General features: G+C 39.0%; 1 protein-coding gene across 2 annotated transcripts in view; it reads right to left on the bottom strand.

Moving 5' to 3' along the window:
* CDK19 (cyclin dependent kinase 19) overlaps positions 1–15,764 on the bottom strand; it is a 162,484-nt gene that overhangs the window by 18,146 nt on the left and 128,574 nt on the right. For both annotated transcript variants that reach the window (XM_041753324.1, XM_041753333.1), the window contains exons 5-6: positions 7,416–7,473; positions 2,810–2,941 (exon numbers count right to left, since the gene is read on the bottom strand). In XM_041753324.1, the coding sequence (XP_041609258.1) occupies positions 2,810–2,941; positions 7,416–7,473 (190 nt within the window). The remainder of the gene's footprint in view (positions 1–2,809; positions 2,942–7,415; positions 7,474–15,764) is intronic.

The raw sequence follows: 15,764 nt of genomic DNA, 5'->3' as shown, positions 1-15,764 counted from the left end.
TGGGATTAAGTCCCACATCGGACTCCCCACAGGAAGCCTACTTCTCCCTCTGCCTATGTCTCTGCCTCTCTCTCTCTCTCTCTCTCTCTCTGTCCCTTATGAATAAATAAATAAAATCTTTAAAAAAAAAAAAGAATATATGTGAAGCCTAAGAATAACTGATTTGGGGATTACTCCTTTTCTGTGTCTTTTTTCTTTCTTCCTAATTTCTATCCAGAATGGATAAATGCAACTTGACTAAAATTGGAAATTATCTTTATCTCTAAGTTGCAAACTAGTTTAAATTCAATTTTATTGTCCACACCCTGAGGAAATAGGAAATAGAGTTGATTTCCAATTTATACCCAATTATCTTTATTTCTCCCAAAACACCTAATTTTATTTCAATAGAAGAACAGTTAATCAGAAAATATTCAGGGCTCCTGGGTGGTTCAGTCTGTTGAGCATCTGCCTTTGGCTCAGGTTATGATAGCAGGGTCCTTGGATGGAGCCCCACAGTCTTGTCGGGCTCTCTCTTCAGCAGGGATCCTATTTCTCCCTCTCCTTGTACCTGCTGCTCCACCTGCTTGTGCTGTCAAATAAATAAAATCTTCAAAAAAAATATTCATAGAATTGTGCTTCTCAAAGTGTGGACTGTCAAAATGTGTGGACCACATACAACAGACTCATGCAATGGCACATATCATAAATGAGACTTACTACACCATGGATTTGTCCTCTAAGAATCTCTGAGAGTGGGAGAGGTTTTGGTGGGGAGTCCAAGAAGGTTTGGCTGAATGTGCCTTTTCTGCCTACAAATCTCCCTCCTAGATATACTCTGTAGAGACCTTGCTAAGAGCCGAGAGCAGGTGGATTTCTACTGTTACCATGTCCTCGACTCGCTGCCCTGTGCCCTGGGTTATCTCATCATCAGTTCTGCTCTGAGGCACCGCCTGTTACTTCCCAGCTAACAACCCCTTTCTCTGGGGTATTTTCAGTCTCTCCCTATTCCCTAGTGCTTTCTGAGATTGTCTAAGAGATTTTACTGTTCTCAGCGGAGAGATTGAACAGAAAAAGCACACATAATTCCAAAAGTTTCAAAGGTACAGCTTCTTGGTAAAAATCACTCATTGGGATGTAAGTAGAGTCAGGCTCTAATTTTAACCCCTCATTCTGAGACCATTCTATTCCTTCCATCTGCTTGTATAGTTGTCTTTTCTGTATCCTTCAGATACAGCTGCCATGGTCGGGTCTCAGGCCCATAGCATGGCCTCAGCAGCCTCTGAATGGGGCCTTACTATTGGCTCAGCTGCTAGCAGTAGGGTTGAAGGCCGGTCTCACACTCCCCTACTGTAAACACTCATAGGCTTGTTCACCAACTTAACAGAACCTTTCAGCAATGTTTAAGAAGTATTACAAGATTTCAGCAACTGTGTTGGCATCTCAATCCTTGGACATAGTATAGATGTATGCTGGGTGTCAGAATTTTGCAGAAACTAGACCTCCTATTGAATGAGGACATTGCTCACTATATTTTAATCTTTGTTTCTCCTTTTATCCACAAACAGGTTAATTATCAGTCTAATCTTTTCAAACATAGGAACTACCTCTGTAGTTCTTTGCATGCCACCAGGTTTTTCACAAATTTAACAGAGAAAGGTTACACTCAACTATCTTTAATAATTTTATTATTTAGTGCCTTTATTAAATAGAACTTAACCAAAGCAGCTAAATGTAGTGAAAAATGATAGGAGACTAATACCAGTAAATGGAAAATTCATCAGAAAGAAATTTTCAAGAAATACACCTAGCAGATTTTGGTACTTACAGAACTAGCCCATCACAGTGACAGTACTATTTACCCTTCTCTATCTTCTCTTTTTACCTCATTTAAATAAATTTCTAGGGAGCACCTGGGTGGCTCCATAGTTGAGCATCTGCCTTTGGCTCAGGTCATGATCCCAGGATCCTGGGATCGAGTCCTGCATCGGGCTCCCCGCAGGGAGCTTGCTTCTCCCTCTCCCTGTCTCTGCCTCTCTCTGTACGTCTCTCATGAATAAATAAACAAAATATTAAAAAAAAAAAAAAAAAGAAATCTCTAGGTTTGAGGAGAGCTCTGTCTTCCTGACTCCCCCAGTTCATAGCTGGGCACTCCAAGGACACGGTAGTGATCAGTAGTAAAATCTCTGCTGCCTCTGTTCTGGAGCAGACTTTAAATTCTACAGAGAGTGTGTTTATAACAGATTCTCTTACTCAGTTTTTTTTTCACTTACTGAAATGGCAAGATGCTGAGCACAGCTAATCCACCCAGAGTCTATTTCCTACTGTAATGGAGAACCCGTCATCCTGATAACAGTAATGGCAGGAGAAAAAAATTAGTCACATTATTTCTTGTTGAGGAAAGAACTGACTGACTGACTTTTCCCACCAGATAGAAGGGGCTCTCTTCAACATCACGCTATATCTGGTTTTCTGTTTTTCTTTTTGTGGAGAAAACAATTCTTACTAAACCTCTCTCCAATTCTTCTTGATCAATGGTAGGCAAGTGGGAAATAAAATCAGCGCGTTATCATTTCCATAGCAACACAACAGGATCAGGTAAGTCTCTTCTCTAACAGGAAATGCTTTCTTCTTTTTAAAGAACCATATTCTCCTACAAAGTTAAAAAGGCTAATCTACCAGAATATAAAATTTAGGGCTGCAGAAGACAGGAGGACTTTGACAAAGGGATGGAAGAATGGTTTTTACAAAACAGCTTCATTATTATTGTACCACTTGGTATTCATGATCATTCAGTGCTACGATCGGAAATCGTCTGAGACTAACTTACCAATGGCCTTTGTATAATGCCTCGCACCAAGCAGAAGTTCTGGAGCCCGGTACCAAAAAGTCACCACCACTGGATCCAGGTCTGCTAGTGGCTTTAGAGGAGAGTTGAATAGTCTGGCAAAACCCATGTCAGCTAGAAAATGAAATAAATTAATATAAAACTCAGTTTGGTATGCTACTTGAACCATGCAAGGTTGATGACAATAGCCACTTGCCTTATAAAGCAACCTTTTACCTCACTTTGCAACCAGGCACCAGATCCCCACCCCCTTCTGAGGTGGATATTATTATTATTATTGTGCCTCTTTAATTGATCAAGAAACTGAAGCTTAAAGATATTCTGACTTGCCCAAGGTCATGGAGTGAGTGAAGACAGTCATAAGTAGAACCCAAGTCTGACTTCAGATCCCCAGCTTTCAGAAACACTATAATCATCTTAAATGTTTTATAAAATTGAAATAGTCTGAACATGATTAGTTATGACCTCTGTATGCCTTTGCATCTAAAAACTGACTCCATCTTGGTTTGGTGTGAGCTGCAGTTGGCTCATGGACGCACGAGAGCCAATTTGTACATATGTCTTCCCAACTCTGAGTTCAGTGATGTCATGTTGGTGACTTGAAATTGGCTATGATGGGAATATTTACATCATGAAAACAGCAAATGCTACAAATTGGGGCTTTTTTCCCCCAGGGAGCCACTGTTGTGTAATTACCAGCACACTTTATAGGATACCAAGAACCATGTTACCAAGAACATGTATAGGATATGTAAGAGATAATTTGTTATAATTCAGGATTTAACAAAGATCTATACCAAAGGTGATTTAAATATCAGAGGTGTACACAAGTAGCAAAAGAATAGTTATTACTCTAATGAGTTCCTGGAGACTAATTTTCTTAAGATTTCATAAATATAAAAAATATATATAAAAATTTTTTAAAAAACATTTCATAAATAACAAATACTTTTTATCTATCAAGCACTTGATAGAGTTTACAGATGGTTTTCACATATATCATACATAACTTCATCTAATCCTCATTCGAATGCTGGTTCAGTAAGCATGTTGTTCCCCACCTCTGAGATGAAGAATCTAAAGCAAACCCAAAAGCAGTTAGATGACTTGCCCAAGGTCATAGAGATAGGAAGTAAAAATGCCATGTTATAATTTAGCAGCTATATTCTTACGCATTGATGGGACATCCAGTAGAGATAATATCATGTCACAAAGGAAAAATTGGAAGAATTAAAAAAAAAAACCTCTATAATTTGAAATGTATAATATACACAGTATGTTTTCATTGTATAAGGGATAGTAATAATTCCTGTCTATTGTTTGAACTTTAGAGGAATTTCAAACCTTTTCTCAGGTAATCTCTACTTTAGACATAGGGTAACTGGCCTAAACATTACTAATGGTTGTTTTCCTAAAATTAGATGTGAGTGAAACTGTTCAATTCAATACACTGCAGTAATAAAATTCAGGTGTGAGTGCTAATTAGACAGTATCAAATGATAGAGAAAAGCAGGAAAAAGCCGTGTGCACCACCAAGGAGCTTACAGGAAGGGAAGGTGACAAAAAACATGGAGTAGACAAAAACCAAAAGGGTAATAAGCACTGTAAGGGCCAAAGGCCAGTTGCCAGTGGCTTCTACTAGATTCTATGTCCTTTGAGGGGCAGGCCATGTCTCCTCCCTGGCTTGAGCTGGAACAGTGTTTGGTACACCTCTGTAGCAGTGGACGAAACTGACCGTGGGGCTTGAGCTGGATTTCCCAGGGGGGAGTCACTGTGAACAGTATGGGGGGATGGGGATCTCTGGGTGGCTCAGTGGTTTAGCGCCTGCCTTCAGCCCAGGGTGTGGTCTTGGAGTCCCGGGATCGAGTCCTATACTGGGCTCCCTGCGTGGAGCCTGCTTCTCACTCTGCCTGTCTCTCTCTCTCTCTGTCTCTCATGAATAAATAAATAAAATCTTAAAAAAACCAAAACAAAACAGTAAGGGGGGTTGCAGGCAAGCAAGAGGGTTCCAGGGAAGGCCCGAAGTCTTCAGGCTGCTGGGGCGGGGGAGGTCAGGTGCAGCTAAGGGCACGATGCGCTTTTGCCTTCACTCAAAAAATGACTATTAAAGTGTTAAGCATAGGCATCCGGGCATTACTAGTGTTTAAACAGTAACATACGAGTGAAACAAAATTTAAAAGCAATTTAATCGACTAGATTGACTACTAGACAATTATTTACCATTAAGCTTATTGCTTACTTTTAACCCTGATTTTTATTCCTAATCTTGGACAGCATTACAATTCTCAAACTCTTAACAGGAGGGCAACTAACGGGCCTGGCTAGAACACAGAATTTATGCTGAGGAGAACTAGAGACATCTGGGAGTGGTAGGGAGAAGACAGGAAGGGCGGGTGACCGGGATAACATGATGACCGGTACAAACAGGGGAGAGTCCAGGATGGTGACTGTGAATCTGGTTTGAAACAATGGAGTAGAGGTTGCCAGCAGCGCATCCGAATAAAGGCAGAGCTTTTGGCGAGGGTGAGAGAAGAGAATCTGAGATTCAGATCTTAAAATGATTTTTATAGAACCCACAATTTTAAGGCCACAACTTATTAGGGCCTTAAAGAAGTAATTGTAGAGGGAGGCCACACCCCTTGCCAGCGCCCAGGGGATCTTGAAACACAAGGCTAATAATAGGAAGAAAAGCCACTGATGAGTAAAATGCAGAAGAGTAAGCAAAAGTGGTGAATGGGAAAAGAGAATTCTGTGATGTCACAGAGACCAAGGGAAAAGGCAGTCGTGAAGCCAGACTGGTCACAGACATGAATGACTAAGGTAGTAAAGGTGACTATCTATAGGCGCCAGTTGCTCTGGTGAGACAGAGGTCAGAGGTGACCGTCTGGAGAGCAGTTTCAATGGAATTAGAGGGCAGGTTATAACAAACGAGGGTGAGTAGAACCAGTGGGTGAACACTGTGTGCTCTAGAAGTAAAGGAACAAGGGGGCAGAAAATGAACAAATGGTAAAGAAAACACAATGGATATGAGTAAGGCTTATTCCAGAACTGGGAAGAGGATTACGAATGTTTAAAGGTGAAGAGGAGAAACTAGGGAAGCAGAGAGTGGAGACACAGCAGTGTGAGAGCTTTAGTACAGCAAGATCTTCAGAAGCTGGGGCGGGGTGGGGTGGGGTGGCCCAGACGGGACTCAGAAGGGGAGCGTCACTCTTTGTCCGAGATCCCTTCAAAGGCAGCACTGTGCTGGCAGAAAGTGCTCGGTGAGGGTACCGCAGACAGCTTTGATATCGCTAGGCAGCAACGTTTGCAGGGAAAGAGACTTTGGACTTGGAATTCAAGTCCTCCCTTGGAGAGGCCACGTAAGCTGCAACCTCTCCAAAGTCAGCTCCCCTCCTCTGTCACAGGGGTGGTTGTGTAAGTACATGAGGTAACATGTAATGGCATTTACCACTCTGGGCAGGGAACTGTCTGTGTCACTGTCTCTCACAGGGAGGGCCACCCTCCACCACCCTTTCCCCTTCACCAATATCTAGCAAGAGGTAGGGACTCAAATGCCTACAAGAAAAGGCATAAGGGAGACACAGGAGCAAGTGGGGAGTCGTGGAGGGCCCAGGGATGGGGTGGGAGGCAAGGGAAGGAAAGTAGCTACTTGGTTCTTAGTGACCACCGACAACATTTTTTATGATTCTGAATCTCAGTAAACTCAACATAGAGGTTTAAAGAAAGGGAAGTTGGCTGAAAACAGCTTTTTCTGGAGCCAGACTAGCAAACGGATTGAAGAAGTAGAAGACGGGGCAGCAGGCAGGCTCAGTTGTAGCAGGATGGAATGGATGTGTAGCAGGTCAGCTTAGCACCCTTAGTATGATATGTTCAAACAGCAAAGAAAGCAGATTGATGAGACGAAACTTCTTTTAAAATCCTTCCAAAAATCATTGAGCATTTAGTACATGTAATTTCTATTACAAAAAAAAATTAGAATAAAGCACTTCTTTAGTTCATTTTCTTCCTAAAAATGTCACAGGTATAAATGATGCCAATTTCTTTTAGAACAACCTTCAGGGTTGCAAAGGAAATTTTAATATTATAGATGAAGTTCCTGCTGGTGCCTTAACTTAAGACCACCAAGTAAGAGAGTCTTATAAACATATGTCTTCATTTGGAAAAAATATGTTGGTACCTGGCACAGGCATGCAGGGGGCAGAAGAATGGTATCTGGGAAGATGTGTGCTTTAGGTCAGGTGGGAGAGAGGCATTCAGGAAAAGCTGAGACAAAAGCAAGACTTAGCAGATTATGTTCAGGGTCACTGCGAGACAGTAATCATGGTATAAACACATGCTGGGTACGATATGGGAATGAAGTTTTTGTGGGCTTGCTTGCCTCAGCTTAGAAACACAGAACCTTATTTGGGGAATAAACCCTCTGAGGAGTTTTATAAACTATCTATCTACACTTCCCAACATATTTTCTAAAAATGCCATGAAGAAGTCATTTTAAAATTAACTACTTAAATACGAATCTTAAAAAAGGGATACCACCTTTGCAGTCATTTCAGTTTCTTAATAAATTATTTTAGAAATAATTACCTACCTATTTTGACTCTCCCCCTTTCAGGACCTTCTCCCATTACTAGGATATTTGCTGGTTTCTAGAAATAAAAATAGAGCATTCAAATTACTATGCTTATTTTGACATGCTCTAAAATGGAAAGAAGTTCTTAAAATATGAAAATATCACTTCTGTATTTTCATCAAAACTGTAACAGAATTTAAGTACCCTCTATATCGTTAAAGCATTTGACATACTTGAAGTCAGTGCTAAATTTCTATAAACATCTTTGCTTTGAAAACATCTTATTTTCAAAATTATATCATACAAATAATTATAAAGAAATTAAAACTATCATTTCTGTATACCCCACAAAAGTAACAATAATTTTTTAAAAACCTGCACATATTATAGACTGTCCAGTTGCTGCCCACAACAGTTTTTGTGGCAGCAAATTTTTATGTAAAATATCTAACCACAACATCACTGTATTCATTTACATGAGTCAAATGGAATACTCCTTGCTAAATATTTCTAAACTACTATAGGAAATACAATCAACATACAACAGACTCTATTATTAAAACACATATGCGTTTTCATGCAAAAGTGAGAAATTCCAAATATGATTTCAAGACATAGGAAAGTACAAACCAAGGCTAATATAGAGCTATATAAAGAAAAAACAGGTTGCAAATGTATCCACTGCTTTGTAAGTCATCCTCACTTGTAGATATTTGGAAACAGAGGAGCAGTAGAACAGGCTTTTGGGCAAGTCAGTCTCCTCTGTGAACTATTTATGGAGAAAATGTATGATTCATTTATTCAATCAATGAATATATTTTTAGTGTCTTCCCGGGACAAAAAACATTAACGATTAAGAGGAAATACAAGCGCATGATGAACCAAATTCCTAACCTCCAGATGCTTGTTACATAAAGTAGAAAGAAAAAAACAGGAGCTTTGAATCATATTAGAAGCTAATGCTATGTATGAGTTATGGAGAGGAGTGAGGTCTTGAGTTAAGAGGTTAAACCAGATTACTTTTAGATCCCTTCCAATTTGCTGGCTCTTTTTAAAGTTTCAATGAAAACAACAGCACTTAAAAAACAAAGCAGTTCAAAGGAGGAAGTGATTAACTAGAGTTTCCATTGTTGAAGGAAATACTCCTTGGAGGTGAGCGCAAGGGTGGTGTCCCTTATCCAGGTCTTGAAGAATGAATAGGAACCAGCATGGCAGAGCAGAAAGGCAAGAGAAAGAGAACCACAGGAGGTGAAAAAGGCTACGAAAGAGAGGCTTAGGAGACAGTAACCTGGACAGAACTCTGGTCAGAAAACAGAAGACCCCTGTTGGGGGCAGTAAAATGAACCTAGACTCTGGATAGTCTTAAATGCCAGGTGAAGTAATGTGACCTTTATATGACAGGCCATGAGATGATAGGAGAGGGGGAAGTATCAGGACTAGGCTTTGTCCAAGGTCTTCTCGGCTGAAACAGAGAGGTAGGTATGGAGCTGAGTAACACTGTAAAGTAAAAATTAACAGGACTTTCTGACTAGTTGAAGTCAGACAAAGAGTGATCAAAATTTCAGCAAGATTTTGAGTTTCTGCTCCTGGAAGAATGATGGTGCCTTTATTATGGAAAAGTTATGAGAGGTACTGGCTAGGGAGGGGGAACAGTGTGAGATGCCCAAGTTACACTAGCCAAGGGAGGGGAAATAGGAAGATTTGATTTGAAAGTTACCGTCCCTGGAGTAAAATGACTGAAGAAGACATGAGACAAAATTAGTTTATCACAGTGGAAAGAGAAAACAGCAGTAGACAAAACCCAAGCCGTCAAGATTCAAGTTTGACAACAATTTACCAAAGATCTATTATAGATAAAATATCGTGCTGTAGACTTTCTGGAAAGAAAAAATAATAAGATATGAAGCACTGACTTCTAAGAGCTTTAAAATCTAGTAGGGGAAGACAGGCAAACTGCTTTTTAGAATATCAGGCAGGTTATGAAAGGTACCAAAATAATCCAAAAGAAAGTAGAAGTAAAAAAGTTAAGGATAAGGGCAGAAATCTAGGAATGAGATAGTGTTTATGAAGCCTCTGGGACAGCTAATATAAGAGAAAATAAACATGGAAAATAACCAAGTAAACATGGCAAATTACAAGAATGACCATAAATACAGGTCCAATGGAGGTTAGAAAGATAAAAGACCCCTACAAGAACTCCGTATCAACTAATTTTAGAATGTCTAGAAAATAGACAAAATTGGGAAAATGTAACCTACTAATTGACTCAAAATGAATTAGAAAAACTTAAGAAACCAATAAGTGCTAAATAAATTGAAATTATAGTTAAAAATCTTGTACCAAGAAAACACTAAACCCCAAATGATCACAGTAGCAAGTTCTCCAAATTTTCAGTGAACAGCTTGTTCAATCTTATTCAAGCATTTGCAGAGAACAGAAAAAGAGGAATGTTCCCAATACATTCTAGAAGGCCAGTATAATTTTGGTAGCAAACTCAAAGCATGAGAAAGAAAAATTTCAGGCCAACCTCATGAATATAGATACAAATACTTATGAGCATACATACAAAACTATATTTTTTAAAGATTTTATTTATTTATTCATGAGAGATACAGAGAGCGAGAGAGGCAGAGACACAGGCAGAGGGAGAAGCAGGCTCCATGCAGCAAGCCCGACGTGGGACTGGATCCCAGGTTTCCAGGATCAGGCCCTGGGCTGAAGGTGGCGCTAAACCGCTGAGCCACCCGGGCTGCCCTACATACAAAAATATTAAACAAAGTATTATTAAGTCAAAGACCATTAACAGGAATCCCAGGATGGCTTAACATGAGAAACCCTATATATATCCATCACCATATTTATATATTAAAGAAGAAAAATGATATAATTATCTTGATAGAGGCTGAAAAAGCAGTTGATAAAAATTTAAGATCCATTCATGATAAAACCTCTCAGCAAGTTGGACTAGAAAAGTCCCTCCCTAACCTGATAATGGGTATGTATCAAAAACTGAGAAGTAACATTGGAAGCATTCCCTCTAAAATCAGGACTAATGCAGGGATACCTATCATTACAGCTTCTAAAATCAACATTGCACTGAAAGTCTAGTGCTATAAAACAATAATTACAGGGATATGGATTGGAAAGGCAGAAACAAAATTATTGTTATTTGCCAATGACATAATTATTTACATAAAAACTCTAAGTATTTAGAAATAAATTATTAATAGTAAGAGAGTTTAGTAGGATATTTGTCTGACTGAACAATATGAAAAAGTCAACTGCATTTCTATATTATCAGCAAAAAAAAAAAAAAAAGGAGGAAATAAAATTTTCAAAGGCAGAATTTCTATAGCAATAAAAAAACACTATAAGGTACCTAAGAATAAATATAGTAAAGGATATACAAGATTTTTATACAGAAAATCTTGAAACTTGATCTTAAATGACATTAATAAGTTCTAAATTAAGAGGCCATGTTTACAGGTAAGAAGACTCTATAAAGACATCAATTCTCCCCATACTTATCTGTAAATTCAATGCAATTTCAATAAAAATTCCATCAAAGTTTCATGCGTGTATAACTTGAATAGCTGGTTTTAAAATTTATGTAGAAAATAAATGAAATGAAATAAAATAAAATAAAGTAAAATAATAAAATAAAATAAAATAAAATAAAATAAAATAAAATAAAATAAAATAAAATAAAATGTATGTGGAAGAGCAAAGAGGGATCCCTGGGTGGCGCAGCGGTTTAGCGCCTGCCTTTGGCCCAGGGCGTGATCCTGGAGACCCGGGATCAAATCCCACGTCAGGCTCCTGGTGCATGGAGCCTGCTTCTCCCTCTACCTATGTCTCTGCCTTGTCTCTGCCTCTTTCTCTCTCTCTGTATGACTATCATAAATAAATAATAAAAAAATTAAAAAAAAAAAAAAAGAAGAGCAAAGACCTAAGGATGGCCAAGATACTCATGAAGAGCAAGGGATAGGGGATGATGAGAAGAATCTGGCTCAAAATAGGACATCAAGGTTTATTTTAAAGCCATATTATAATGAAGACAGTTTGATACTGGTACACAGAGAGACAAACAGATCAATGGGATAGAATACAGAGCCCAGATGGAACCATGACACTGGGAGAAGAACTTCAGATCAGTGGAAAAAAGAGGAACCATTCATTATATGGTGTTGGCACAACAGGTGAGTCAAATGGGAAAAAAATAAATAAAATCAATGCTTGCCTCATACCATACACACAAAAATCTCAGGCAGATTAAGGATTTATTTTTGTTTTGTTTTTGTTTTGTTTTTGTTTTTGTTTTTGTTTTTGGTGCAGAAACCCGAGATCGAACCAAGATTAAGGATTTAAACATGAAAAGCAAAACTTTTAAATTATCGTGTTGGGGGAAACATAGAGAATATCTTTTTGACTTTAGGTAGGAAAGAATTTCTTAAGATACATAAGATAATCATCAAAGGCTGATAAATCTGGCTATTAAAATAACTTTCAATCATCAAAAATGAAGAAAATAAAAAGACAAAGCACAAACTGGCAGAAGTATTCCCAATACATATAAGTAACAAAGATTTTGTATCCAGAATAAAGAACTCCCATAAATCAAAAGAAGTAATCCCATAAATCAATATAAAAACAACTTAACAGAAAAATGGGCAAAATGTCCGAACAGGCCTGCTGAACTGGAGACTTGCTAGGGAGACCGGTGGGCATTGGGAAGCACAGAATAAGGCACTGATGATTCCAAAGAGAAGGAAACCCAACAGAGGGCTTGCCTGCTGTTCCTGATGGTTCTGCTTTTGGCACAAGTCATTTGAGAGCCGAAATTGGTGAATTCCTGGCCTGTGCTCTGAGAGTAGATGAGGGCTCCTACAAGATTTGCAGAAGGACACGGCCATGATGTAGAGCAGTGAGGAGAAACCCTGGTGAGCTAGCAGGCTAGCTAACCGGAGAAAGAGCAAGAGGTCAATGTGGCTGGAACCAATGTAACAGGAGGAAAATTAGCACCAGGGGAGCAGTAGAGAGGTAAGGTGCAGATGCTGGCGGCGTGGGGGGGGGGGGGGGGGGGAGGGAGATGTCAATCATACAGAATGATGCAGGAACTTGGAAAGACCAGTCCTTACATGACTAGAATTAGCATCATTTTATTATATATTATCAATCTTGCCATAATTTTTATAGGTCATACAATATGGATTTTGGCATTTTGCCAAATCTCTGATGGCAGGATATTGGAGAGACTATCATTTTCTCACAAAATCATATATTTCTCTAATGTTTGGTTTTGTATTTTGGGGTATTATTTCTCATCAGAGAAATTGTATTTTTTAAAATAAAAAATAAATAATGCTGAGAGGAATAAAGGATGGTTAGAGAAAAAAGAGCCAACGAGAAAACCTGTGAAGGAGCAACCAAGTTAAGAAAACAGCACAGGGTTCTAGAAGCTAAGGGAACTTAAAGAGGAAGAGGTGGTATTTAGGTGCAATAGAATGAAAAGATAGGAAGAGGCAACTTCTGTCCATTTACAGAAGAAGCCAGACACAGTAAATGAGACCCAAATAAGTCGAAAGAAGGTAAAGGCAGAATTAGAATTCTATAAAATTATCAAATTATCAAATAAAGCATCTTACATACCCTTTGCTACATTACTTGTAATTCCTAAATTTTGATCTTAAATCCTTTCAAAATAAACCTGTAAGATAAAAATACAACGTATGGGATAGGGGAGCAAAGTCGCTTCCCATAAGAAATGAAAATAGATTATGAGCATTTGAATGGGAGAAAAGCCGGAAGCTGGTCTTAGATCACTGTGAGCTAACTCTCACAAGTTCCTGCAGTCATGCTATGTAGACACACAATATGAGTACCACAATGGAGTGAGATTACAGAGAGAGAGAAGAGTCTAGCTGTACTGAAGTTTTTGGGTTTTTTTTAAAGAGTTTATTTATTTATTTGAGAGAGACAGAGATAGCAACAAAGAGCATGAACCAGGGAGGAGAGGGAGAAGCCTGAGAAGCAGGCTCAATTCCAGGACCCTGGGATCATGCCCTGAGCCACCCTGGAGCCCCTGGTACTGAAGTTTGTAAAGAATACCTTTTATAGGGACACCTGGGTGGCTCAGTGGTTGAGCGTCTGCCTTCGGCTCAGGGCTTGATCGAGTCCTGCATTGGGCTCCTTGCAGGGAACCTGCTTCTCCCTCTGCCTGTGTCTCTGCCTTTTTCTCTCTGTGTGTCTCATGAACAAATAAAATCTTAAAAAAAAAAAAAAAAACCACTTTATATAAGATACCTGAAGCCTATGGAAGCTCTAGGTGTGGGGTCCCCCTGTAGAGCCTGAGTTGATGGCAGAGGCAATGAGGGCAATTTAGGGGAGCAGGGGCTATAAGCTCCCTTGTACAACCTAAGAAAGGAACCCAGAGCTTGGGCAGTATCCACAGAAGGGCTCCTATAGTCAAGTTAAGATCTAGAATTGCATGGGAAGTCATTTTTAAACATGCACCCCTTAACTGGGGTTACATGTTCCCGCCTACTACCCAGGCCAAGTAAATGAATGTTAAGGTCACAAGATAGTTGGTATTTCAAAATAACAATCATAACAACAAAATAAATGCTATAACCACCATTACGATGCGTTTACCCTTTCAAAGCATTCTCATATCAATCATTTCCTTTTTCTTAACGGAAACACTCAAGGGCCTACAGGTCTGGGGCAAGACTCAGAACTGCACCTGATCCTCAAGGTTCCAAACCGAGTCATATTTACAGATATTATGCTTAATTTTCAAAAGACTTTGGTAGGGACTCATTTAAGTGAAAGTACATGCTTTAAAAAAAAAAATAAGGCAACTGCAGCTCATGTGCACGCATGCACACCCACACATACCTGAAAGAAGGAAGAAAGGATACCAAAATTGTTCTGACCTACTTACATCCCAATTAACACAGACTATGCTTTACTAAAACTCCTCTTACTGGGAACACAAAATGCCAGCTGTGAAAGAAAGTGATACTGCTGGGTTTGCACACTTTCGTTACCATAGAAACAGCAGAAATGGCAGGAGTTGGATGCCTCGCATTTAAGTTATCAGCAATAAAATCGGATAGACAAATCAAGGCTGCAGGGTTCATTTTGGATAAATTATATTTTAAAGGCAAAAGTCAGGGAAATCATGTGATAAGCAATATGATTACTTAGGGACTATTCTTGAAATATCTGCATTTTAGCAGAATTTAAGTAATTCTTGACATTCACGATGCTTTACATGTACTTCAGATTTGCTTTTTCCTTCTGCGGAATCCATTTTTTTCCACAGGGTTAAATTTGTTTTAGTTAATTGGCACCTCATAAAAGAACAGCCTAAAGATACACAATTATCCTACTACATTTCCTTTGCACTCCCCACCCCAGGACATTTGGAACAAAAGTATGAAGCCACAAGATGACTCTTAGCAGCACCAATAAAGAAGACAGGAAAAAGACAAACAAAATTGTCTCTAATCCTGAGTAATCGGGATAAAACCAATAAGAATATCAATCAGACTAGTTTCTGAACAATGAATAGTGCTGGCCTAATATTGATGGCTACAACGATTCTTTTATTTAAACACAGTAGTGGCACAACTCTCCTCACATTTGATACAGAAGTACATTCCCAGGAGAAAACCCTCAGTTCATGTTCCTTTTTATACTGTTCTCTATTGTTCACCTGGAACAAAAAGGATTCTGTGTTGTGACAAATTGGGCAAAGCACTCAGAGTGAGTTATGTGTGCGTTTTTTTCCTTAGCAAACACAACAGTCATTTGCTAAGAGCATCAGTTTCTCATAACTGTTTATCCCTTAAAATAGCCTCATTGATAGTAGAGGATTTAAAAATATAGAGAATCTGTCATTGTGACTGGAACCTCCCAAAGGGCAAGGAAGATACTTCTGTTACCACTTTTTGTATCTGCTGAAATCCGGGGACATAGTATTTAATAAATATTTACTGGATGAATGAATAGAAATTGTCAATGGCTGGTACTTAGAGTCCTTTGGTAGGCAAGTTTTCAATTTAATTTTAATTTTATTTTTAAAGATTTTATTTGACAGAGAAAAGAGGTAGGCGGAGCAGCAGGCAGAGGAAGAGGGAGAAGCAGACTCCCCGCTGAGCAGGAAGCCTGATGCGGGACTGATCCCAGGACCCTGAGCCACCCACGCACCCAGTTTTCAATTTTAAAAGAAGTTGCAGGGTGTCTGGCTGGCCCAGTTGGTAGCGCATGTGACTCTTGATTTTGGGGTTGTGCGGTCAAGCCCCACGCTGGGTGTGGAGATTACTTAAAATAAAATCTTTAAGAAAAAATACAAACAAAAAA

Source organism: Vulpes lagopus, chromosome 1 (genome assembly GCF_018345385.1).
Source record: "Vulpes lagopus strain Blue_001 chromosome 1, ASM1834538v1, whole genome shotgun sequence".
NCBI lineage: Eukaryota > Metazoa > Chordata > Mammalia > Carnivora > Canidae > Vulpes > Vulpes lagopus.
This window is presented reverse-complemented; position numbering and strand designations above follow the sequence as displayed.